At 50.2% G+C, this 11,226-nt stretch overlaps 1 protein-coding gene across 1 annotated transcript; it reads right to left on the bottom strand.

The window, feature by feature from the left end:
• Positions 1–626: 626 nt before the first annotated feature.
• On the bottom strand, positions 627–10,299 carry LOC311190765 (uncharacterized protein; the record flags this gene model as incomplete). Its single annotated transcript, XM_084262788.1, has 8 exons — positions 627–2,494; positions 3,436–3,537; positions 3,633–3,727; positions 4,318–4,463; positions 5,073–5,095; positions 6,494–6,727; positions 6,943–7,029; positions 9,772–10,299. 8 exons carry the CDS (start codon positions 10,297–10,299, stop codon positions 722–724), a joined length of 2,988 nt encoding a protein of 995 aa, XP_084118914.1. The 3' UTR covers positions 627–721.
• Between the last annotated feature and the right edge of the window lie 927 nt (positions 10,300–11,226).

Here is an 11,226-nt window from a genome sequence, read left to right as displayed (position 1 = left end):
CCTGCTGCCCAGAGGGACTGAAAATCGTGCCGGTTACTTTTCACGAGGGTGACGTTTCGGAAGCAGAGCTGACACCTTCCTGCAGCGTGTAACAAGAACACTGAGGTGGATTTTTCAGTTTGAAACACTTAAGAGAAATTACTGAATGTATACTAGATGTTGCACCTTCAATATACCTTACAAACACCACCAAAAAAGGAAACAGCCAAAGTGAGATACAAGGTTTTTGGTTATGCCCTTCACTGGCCCCAGCTTTCCCTGGGGCTCTGCTTCCCTCCCTGCCTAGGAGGTGAAGGGTGTTGTCCCAACTCTCCTTGTGGCTTTAACCCAAGTGCAAGTGCTGCTATACCCAAACACCAAGATCCTTCTTCCCCCTGCTTCCCAGGACACCAGAGTCCCCCACCACCCACACCTACCCCAGTGGCACTTCACAGACAGTCTGCGTTCTTAAAAATACAGCACATGTGGCCAACCATCAGCCTTTCTAACCAGACACCTCAGGTTTGGTTGTTTCTTCAGTCATTTTCACAGTAGAAACGAACTGTAGTACTCTGTTCTGCGATACACCTCACCCAGCAAGCAGCAGGGAGAGCGCCAGCAGTAAATATCACAGCGACCCCCATGATTTAAGTCGCTTTTATTTAACACATAATTTTAATTAAGTGGTATTTATTTAACTCCAATTTATTAATGTATAGTTATCTTACATTTCTCTCTCTCCTCACGCCTCTGTTTTATTTCTAGTAGCTATTTTATCTTTGGCAACAGAAAAATACTCCGAGGTGCTGCTGGCATTGGTGGAGACAGAGGTTTGACTCAGCTCTTCAGTGTCAGGATCGCTGTCGTTTGGCCTTCCCCCCGCCTCAGGGACTGAGAGCGCCGAACCTCCTGCAGACGGATCCACGCTCACGCCAGGGCCAGGACACGCTGTGCTCTGGAGCAGGATGGATGCCGGTTCATCTCCCTGCCCAGGCCAGGAACAGCTGTTTTCAGCGACAGTTCTGCTTGCTTCATCTTTTCCCTTTGCTTCTGGTTCTTTTTCCTCAGCAACAGGCTGAGGGGGAGGAGCGCTCTCCTGTTTGACTGCACGAATCACTGAAATTAAGGACTTACTATAAAAATCACCATCAGCAACCAGGTCAGCACTTTCCGGTGCCTTAGCTGAGTTGGCGGGACAGGGTGAGCCTTCACAGGGTGGGTGGTTACTCCTAGAAGCAGGCTCTGTGCTCTCCAAAGACGTGGCCTTCCCCAGGTTCAGAGGAGCTTCATGACATCTCACCGGCTCTTCTTCCGCTGTGTTGGTACCATTTCCAAACGGAAACACGGAGGAAATCAGCGAGTCAGAGGTATTTCTGACAGAGCATCCAAATGAGAACCTTGACTGCAAAGGGTTAGTTCCAAAGGTAAACGTAGAACACTCGTGGGAAAGGAGAGGGGGGAAGAACCCCTTCCCCCCAGCTGCACTGGTGGTTTCTGAAGTGCCCCAAGCTAGAGACGTGCTGGGTTTGGAGGTGTTTGCTTTTTGTTCCCACAAGGCAGATGGTTTCTGTGTGTCCCATCCTGCAGTTTCCTTGGCAGGAAGGGTTTTCCCCCTCGCACGAGATGACGTGTTTCTGTGGGATGGCTTCTCAGATTGCCTGGCAAATGAGGACAACGGTAAAACCTCAAAGGTATTGGTGACTCCCAGCCCCCCCCAGCAGCCTCCTTCCGAGCTGCCAGAGTGAAATGAAGGGCCTGGCTTCTCGCTGTCTGCTGAGTCTACATTAGGACTGGTTGAAGCATCAGAAACTGTGGCTTTGGTTACAGGACTCTGGTTTCCAGGTTTGCTTTCATCCTGGTTATCTGTTTTATCCGCACGATCACATTTTCCCAGGTAAAACTGAGGGAAAACATATTTCCTGTCTTTCTTTTTACAGGAAAATCCACGTGTGTCTTTAATGGGTCCGGGAAATGAGTCGTCACATGCGCTGAAAGCAAAAGGTGAAGCAGAACGCCTCTCTGCAGAAACACCCACAAGATCTGAATTCGAAGCAGCAGCAGCTACGGATGCTGCTGGTTTTAAGTCGGTTGATGTGCTAGAATTTTTGTCTGTTTCACTGGAAATAACTGACGATGCCTGCACTGGTGAGTCTTCTCTAATCGCTGAGTCTTTAGAGTTTCCTGATGAAGCTGGAGTTGTTACTTCCTGGGAACTTCTCTCGTGAACTGATTTGAAGTCACCATTTGTTTCAGAAGGGTTTGTATTTGTGGGTGGGACGCCGTGGTGACTCATTCTGGAAAAGCCCCTCTCCACGCCGTTGGACTTTTGCAGGGTTCCCACCTTGACTTTATCGGTGTCATTTGCTTTGCTGAAGGCTAGAAAAGGATTTACTGAGGGCCTGTCATTCAAAGCCTCAGCAGCTACAAATTTATGCTTTTTATTTGCATGTAAAGTTTGTGTCTTCAACTCATCAGGGAGCTTCTCACGTCCCATGTAGTATTTGTAACGTAACTCCTACAATCACAGCAAAACACCCGTTAAGCAGAAGGGCATTTGTGGATTCAGAGGTCAGAGAACTCAAATACGATCCTAAGGCTGAAGAAAAGTGTTTGTCTATTCCATAGCATTCCTGATTACATTTCCACTGCTGCTAGAAAGCGGTGGAACACACGTCATGGAGAAAGTTCTTCAAAAGCAACTGAACCCTGATGGCAAGGTAGGTTTTCAACTAGGAGACTACAGAAAACTCCACTTAAAATCATTGCCCAAACCAGAAATAGCTGCAAACACCACCTTAGGCATTAAGTGACAAATTCTCTAATCGTCATAAAAAATAACCATCTGGAACTCAGTCAGGTGGCAGGGTTGTTCTTTTACTAGATGCAGTAACTACATAAACTGTGTTCTCAATGGGAATAGAAACTAGATGTTCTCCAAAATAACACAGCAGAAGAAAAATAATTCTATATTTAAAGGGCCTAAGCAACTCCTTCATTTAACCAACTGCCTATCTTCACTCAGCCACCCACGCTGAGCTGCTATTTAGTGGAAAAAACCCATCAAGTTTGTTGGAAATGAAACAAAAAAGAATTGGATTCAGCTTCACATCAAATTATCTGGAATTTAGGTAGTCTTAGAAGAGTGAATTCTTCAGAAAACAGAACACAGGCAGAGTGTTTCCCCTTCAAACGGGCAACAGTGCAGCTTATTTGGATTAGAAAGCTACAGATGTGACTCAAAAAGCCACACTAAAATCTAAGTATCTGAAATGAGTAGTAAGATTAAATTCCAGTTCTCCGAAGAAAAAATGAGAGTAAAATCCTGACAGCTTTAATAACCTAGTCAGGTTTACATTCTACAATTAGAAGGTGCAAAAGGTTGTACAAGCTTATTTAGAAAAACATGCCACACCGAAGAGTAACTGAAGTGTAATGTCAAGAGATGCTCAGTCGTACCTCGTGACTCACGTTCTGAAACGCTGCCATTCCCGACACCGACATCAGGCGAGTACAGACCCTGCTCCCGTCTGCCAGCGTCTCCTCCTGGCCTGCTACGGGCTGAAAGATGTTTTGCAGCAGACATTATTGTTCATTCTGATAAGGGAAACCAAAGCAAACAGCAGGGCCTCGCAGCCCCCTGCTCAGGGACTTACAAGAAAGGTGCTGGGGATGTTCTTCTGCCACTGATCTGTGGTGCTGTTAAAGAAAGGATTTTGTGCTGAGTCCTCCTTTCCTCCAGAAGGCAGATCTATTAGAAAGGATACAAGAATACTGATGGAGAGCATATTAAGGATGGGGAATACCGAAAGGTTCCCATGCATCCAAACACAGATTCCAATTAAGAACAGAAGTATATAGCCCTAAGCAAGGCCCTGCTACTCGTCCAAACTTCTGTGATACAAAGCAAGATGCCTTCATCAGAAGTTTCCAGAATGCCTGGAGAGGCCTCCCAGACACAATACCAATCATTTCCCCCTAAGGGGTAAAAGCACATAATTAAGATTGTAGCTAATGGCTGTGTAATGCTACAGCTGCTGCCCATCTAGTAGAGGAACAGCAATACTGGCCATATGGGAAAAGTATGATGATACTTCCCCCCCACCTTCCAAAAACACAGCCTGGGGACTGTGTGGAGAAATCACATTCACAAAAGGCTTTTAAAGGCCTTTGATGAATTTATCATCCATTAATGTGCTCAGCTTCTGAATATTTGCATACTTTTGTCATGCAAAGGGTTTAGTGATTAGCATTTTAGTAGCTAGCAATTAGTTTCAAAAGTTGTAGGTTCTTAAGAGCAACTTCCTGAATCTCACCCTCTATTAAGTGCCTCTCCCATACCTTTAACACTGCCTACATTAACAGGCACTAACTTCAAAGCCGAGATTTCATTGACAACAGGTTGGATATCCATCTTCTTTTGGGTATGGTCAGGTGCTTTCTCATAGCTGGACGCTATACTCATCAGGTCAAGCTGAGTTTTCATTCTGGAAAAGAGGAAAAAAAAAGCCCCGAGTCAAACTTTAACACTTTTCTTAGGGCCTCGTGCTATTCCTGAATCAGAATTAGCCTGTTTCTTCAGAAGGTATTACTAACATCAGTCTGAACGTATTTTGAAGAACCCTATTTCCAATATTCTTTATTAAACTCTGCTTAAAAATGGTAAAAAACCTAACTAAGCATCTTTAGAAAGAAATAAGCTGGGTATGTGCACTGCAAACACAAAAATGAAGGCACTGCACAATCTCCATGCACACTCCTAAAGATTTCTGTAAGAGCTCCAGGCATGCTCCAGCATTCCCCAGTCTAAATAAGATATGTACAATTCCCAATCACTGTGTATTAAAAATTCCTTCGCTCACTTTTAGTCAGGGATCCAATTCAGCAGACTGATTATCCCTAACCCCATGCAGTAAGTCACCAAAATTCCTGACACACTTCCAAAAAAAATCTGGAATGTGGAGCATCCACAGTCTGAAAGCATTATGCTGTCTTAATTACTAAATATTAAGTTACTATATCCGACCATAGCCAACGTTTTGAATCTTAAAATTATATTAGAGAATTAACAAAGCATAAAAAAAAAATATCTATACCTTGTATTCAAGCCACAGGCCACCTATAAATAAAAGAAGAATTCGTAAGATATGAATTTTACTACAACTCTCAAGATATTATTGCTTTATCAGAACACTTCAGAGACTGAGCTCCCTGTCTTCACTTCACAGAACTATGGGAAATAAACCTGTTAACACTCAAACAGAAGGAAGAAGAACAGCCAGATATATGTTACAAAAAGCACGCCTGGGACAGTGACATTTTGTGCTGAAGACAAAAAACGAGAAGTCCCTGGGAGCAAAGTGAAGGCATCCAAACCATGACTCATGACCCACATGGTTATCTCATCCATTTCCGCTGGTGTGGTATTTGTAAACATTCAAATGAGAGGCTGCTCTGCATTTCTCAGGGAGGGCAGCCTCTGCTGCCTGCTCTCAGGATGCTTATTACAGGGAGATGACAAAAAAAATACGCTCTTTCAGTTTGAAGTCAGCCAGACAAGGGCAGTATGAAGTGCACTGCCCCAGTGGGGCGATCCTGCCCAAAGAATGGGTGGTGAGGAGTAACAAACTGACTGGATTACAGACTAGACACCCCTGTGATCTCACTGCACCAGACTCTTAACACAGCAGCAAAACCTCACCTCACTGAAAGCAGCTGTGTATGGTTACGGGGCGCAGGCAGGCAGGTGCCAAGGGCAAAGCACTCTGCTGACTGGGGTCAGAATATCTCTCCCCAGAGCAGGAGCTGCTTTTACATTGGGTAAAAACATTTTCCTTAACAAACTGTTACCAGAAACTGTGTCAAACTACGTATTTTCTTGGCTGTCTGAAGGCAGGAAAGAGACCTGCTGCAGAGAACAGCGGTCTGCTGTGGTTTCTTAGGAAAGCAGATGCCTTGAAGTTCAAGGTGACGCAATATTCAGTAGTTATTTATGTGCTTGGGAAGTACAAAGCAATGGTGTTTGGCATAAATGAGATGAAAAGGTCTACAGCAGCTTTGGTAACAGCAAAGAATAAGCTTGTGTCATGGACTCCTCTAGCACCTACCTCTAAATCAGAAACAGCTCCCTTAAATGGGATGAGAAAGGCTTTCAGGGCCTTGGATACACAAGTACACACACCCTACGTAGTTCAGTGCAAGTCAGGAGTACCTAAGCTGCCTTCAAATCAGCTGGTGGATCTCTGTTGCACACCTCAGTGCTTCAAAATCAGTACAAGCCCCTTACCTCAGGTACCCCACCACAGTGCTCATTCTACAGCACAGACACATTACCAGTTCAGGCTCCAATTCTGCCCCCCAAAGCATTTTTACTGGTCTTACAAGTTTAAAAATGCAATGGAAGTACTTAATACACAAAAGCATCTGTAAATTGGTATGAAAACCACACCCAAAAGAAGGTGAGAGAGTTTTGAAGGCAGTACTAGCAAACAACTAGTAATGACAGAAAGTCCATCACCTCCAGGAACCGCTGAGGATCACACTCATGGACAAGGTTTTCACAGTCCTTCAAAAAGCTCTCAATGGTCCTCTTGTGGGTCTCCTTCATTTTCTTCCAAATCTGAAACTCTTTCTCTTTTTTACTCCGCTGGTTTTCAATCTCTTCCAACAACTGGCGTTTCTTCATTCCCAGAGTTTTAAAGATCTCTCCAAATTCCAGTTCAATTGTCGCTGCATCATTGTTCAGCAGCATCTAGAAGCACAAGAACAAAAGGGCAGATGAAACCGCAGTAGCAACGTCCACAGAGCCACTTCCCTGACTACACTCAGAGCACACTGTGCCATGAGAAGCATCCAGATACCACATGTTCCATCCTACCATGAGAAGGGAAACGAAGACACAGGTAAACATACAGGTATGTGGGTATGTAAACACTTATAAAACAATATCCAGCAGCTGCAACTCACATCCATGTCACTCGGCTGACTTGCAATTTCATTCATCAGCTTCTCGTTTATCAGTCTCATTTTTTTCAGACTGCAGAAGAAGTTTAACTGCAAGACAATTGAGAGGCTTATTACCACTTGATCCACTCTTACAGAGACACACATTTTGCTGGTTACCTGGAACCCCAGCACGGGATGCTCTGTACAACATATGGAACAAAGCTTGTGATTCTAAACATCACAGAATCATAAGGGTTGGAAGGGACCTCCAGAGCCCATGGGGTCCAGCCCCCTGCCAGAGCAGGGTCCCTGGGACAGGGCACACAGGTCAGTGTCCAGACGGGGCTGGAATCTCTCCAGAGAAGGAGACTCCACACCCCCTGGGCAGCCTGTCCCAGGGCTCCCTCACCCTCACTGGGAAGAAGTTCTTCCCCAGATTGGTGGGGAACTCCCTGTGCTCCAGCTTGAGCCCATCGCCCCTTGTCCTGTCCCCACAGACACTGAGCAGAGGCTGCCCATGTCCCCCTGTGTCCCAGCCTTCAGCTGTTGATCCCCATTGATCAGATCCCCTCTCAGGCTGCTTCTCTCCAGGCTGAACAGCCCCAGCTCACTCAGCCTTTCCTCACAGGAAAGATGCTCCAGGCCCTTCAGCATCTCTGTCCCTCCTCTGGACTCTCTCCAGGAGATCCCTGTCTGTTTTATCCCAGGGAGCCCAGAACTGGACACAACACTCCAGGTGGGGCCTGAGCAGGGCAGAGTAGAGGGGGAGGATCCCCTCCTGTGACCTGCTGGCCACACACCTCTTGATGCCCCCCAGGATCCCATTGTCTCTCTCAGCCCCCAGGGCACCCTGCTGGCTCATGGCCAACCTGTCACCTACCAGGACCCCAGGTCCTTCCCCACAGAGCTCTTCCATCACTTCCAAACACCCCCAATACTCTCCTGGATTACTGCACAGCATCCTGTGCCGTTTCTCTAGCTCAGGGTAACATTTTCAGGTTCATAGACAATGCGTATTGCTGGAATGGCTACAGCCTTACTTTAAAACTCTTTTAAGGTTACTTTAAAAGTACTTTTTACCCTCTCCTCTCACAGATAAGGTCTCTCCCAACATTAAGTTTTAATGCTACCATCCCAGTTTGACAAGCAACTGTGGGATATTCACTTCTTGTTTATGCCTCACGCTGACAAAACAAAAGCTATCTGTAACTGAGTTATTCCTCTTTGGTTTTAAATTAAGATTATCACTTGTTTTTCCTCTTCCTCTGCCTCACAACAGTAAGTTTTAGGTAGAAAGTCCAGTGCAAGGACTATTTTCCTGTGGCTTCCTCAGAAACACTCATAGAATCATAGAATGGCATGGGTTGGAAGGGACCCCAAGGATCACAGAGCTCCAACCCCCTGCCACAGGCAGGGACACCAACCTCCAGGCCTGGAGCTACACAAGGTTGCCCAGGGCCCCATCCAACCTGGCCCTGAACACCCCCAGGGATGGGGCACCCACCCCCTCTCTGGGCAGCCTGTTCCAGTCCCTCACCACTCCCTCTGGAAAGAACTTCCCCCTAATATCTAATGTAACCCTTCCCTCCTCCAGCTTCACTCCATCCCCCTTGTCCTGCCAGTCTCTGCCCTTTAACAAGCTGATTGCCCTCCTGTTCCTCTGCTCCCTTCAGGGACTGGAAGGCTGCAATGAGGTCCCCCCACAGCCTTCTCTTCTCCAGGCTGACCCAGCCCAGCTCCCTCAGCCTCTCTCCACAGGGGAGCTGCTCCAGCCCTCTGATCATCTCCGTGGCTCCTCTGACCCCTCTCCAACAGTCCCACATCTTCCTTGTCCTGGGGCCCCAGCTCTGGACTCCAGCTGGGGCCTCACAGGGCAGAGCAGAGAGGGACAATCCCCTCCCTGTCCCTGCTGCCACCCCTCTGCCCAGGATCCCCTTGGCCTTGAGAGCTGCCAGAGCCACTGCTGCCTCACGTTCAGTTTCTCATCCACCTTCACCTGGTGGGGGAAACCTGGTGGGAAGGAAATCAGTGCAAAGGCAACTTTTGGCTTGAAGAACAGTCAGTGCTGCAGTGAAACTTTCACACCCGTACTCCTCACTGCTCAGAGTCGTTTCAACCATGATGCAGCAGAACTGCTGTATGACACACTGCTCTGCACCCAGATCCCACCGGCCACGAGAATCCCATTCCACCCACGCAACAGCCACAACTGCCACCGCTGCAGCCTGCCAAGCAGCCAGGCATTTGCTTTCTCCAGGCGGAGAGGAACATGTTCTACTTTTACATTCACTGAGCCAGTACTTACTTAAACATCTATTCCCAAGCATGCAATCATCTGTGACCCAAGCTACCCGTGCCAGCTCGGCCAGGCTCACAACAAAGCATCTGTGGGTGTGTTTGTTTAGTTGTGGGGTTGGCTGGGGTGGGGTTTTCTCTTTTGTTAGCACGACTGGCACCTTTCTGAGCCTGGAAAACCTGTTCCAGGTGTAGGATACATCAGCGGGCTTGTCCAGCAAAGGCTGGAAGTCACTCTATTAAAGGAAACGAAACGAACACAAAACCAAAACACCCACCCTCTCCTCCCCAGGCGCTCTGGTAAGCTGGGGTCAGACCTGTTAATACTGGAACGACACGCGGCAGGCGAGGTTTGAGGGCATCGGGGGAAGGCACAGGCCGGCAGGTCACAAACAACCCCGGCTCCCGGCAGCGCTCTCCATCCCGCCTGCCCCCCGCGCTGCGTCTCCCCCCGCGCTCCTGGGCCAGCCAGAGCCCGGGAGGACGGACGGACGCCCCGGCAGCCAGCCTGCCCTCCCGAGCGGACCCCGGGGCGAGGGGAAGCGCCGCGCTTACTTTCTCCTCCTGGTACACCGTGTCTATGAGGTTGACGGAGTGGAAGACGCCTTGGTGCTCCTCGGACACGCACTGCCCGCATCCCGCCTGGCGGCACATCCGGCAGTAGAGCTGCACCAGCCGGCTCGGGTGCTTCTGGCAGGTTTCCCCGAGCGCCAGCGGGCCAGGCCCCGGCTCGGCCTCCTCGGCCTTGGCCGCCCCCGCCGCCCCGGAGCGGTAGAGCTTGACCACCTCGGCCAGGGTGGTGTTGACGGGCAGCGCGGCGGCCCCGCCGCGAGGCAGCGGGCACAGCTTCCTGCACAGCGGGCACGACACCCGCGCGCCGGGCGCTTCGCCGCCGCTCGGCCCCGGGCCGCCTCGGGACAGCCGGGCCAGCCCCTGGCCCCGCGGCTGCTGCAGGCGGGTGGCCTCAGCCGAGGCCAGGCACTCCAGCACGCAGCCCCGGCAGAAGTTGTGCGAGCAGAGGGGCAGCGTCACCGGCTCCTCGAAGAGGGACAGGCACACGGCGCACGTCAGGCTGGCCTCCATCTGCCGCCGCTCCCGGCCCCAGCTGGCGGGCGGACAGGGCGGGCGTCCGGGGCTCGTCCCGCCGCCTCCAGCGAGCCCCGCCGCCCAGGGGCCGGAGCCGACGGGGAATCGAAACCCCCAACCGCCAACTTCCTGGGAAGTGGGACGCCGCACCGCGGGGCGGGAGCAGGGAGGGACGCGGCGCGGATTGGCCAGTACGCGAGATTGACACCGCCGTCTCCCACTCAGAGCAGACGGGGGGGCGTGAGGCGCTGCCACTGGGCGGCCCGTGCGTGACGGGTGGCGCGGCGAGGCGGAGGGCGTTAGGACCTGCCCTTCCCGGCCTGTTGAGCGGCCCGGGCCGCGTGCTGGATGCTGGCGCCGCCGCCATTTTGTGGCTGGAGTTGGCGCGCTGCGAGCGGGAGGCGGGAAGCGGCGCGTGAGCCGGGCGTTCGCCCCTGTGAGGTGTCCTCGCTCCCCTGGGCGGGCGGCTGAAGCCGGCTCAGCCCCGCCTTGCTGAGGCAGGGCTGCCGCTAGCTGCCCCTGACCGCAGCCGTGAGATCAGGGCATACACTTGAGGTTCTGCTGCTGCGGACAGGTTGGGATAGCGTTCGCCGCCTCCTTGCTCTTCCTTCTGGTTTGCTTTTCCATCCAGAGCTGTGCCTTCGGCAGGCCTGACTCGCCTGAAATGCCGTGAGACGTGGCCAGACTCCCAAGAGGGACCTGAATGGAGTTTTAACTTTATTGTAAATGAACAGGTTAGTGACAGAAAGCGTTTGCAAAGGCAAGGTAGCTCTGAGAACCACGTTGTCTTCATGAACTGGGCAGATGCAAATGGCATAAAAGCAACCACATACCTGTATGTTTTTATAGTAGTGGGGTTTTTTTTCAATGGTACTGAAAATACCTATTTTTATGGTACTGAAAATACCTTTTTTTAAAAGAAAA

Source organism: Gallinula chloropus (assembly GCF_964237585.1).
Source record: "Gallinula chloropus genome assembly, chromosome: 4".
Taxonomy (NCBI): domain Eukaryota; kingdom Metazoa; phylum Chordata; class Aves; order Gruiformes; family Rallidae; genus Gallinula; species Gallinula chloropus.
This window is presented reverse-complemented; position numbering and strand designations above follow the sequence as displayed.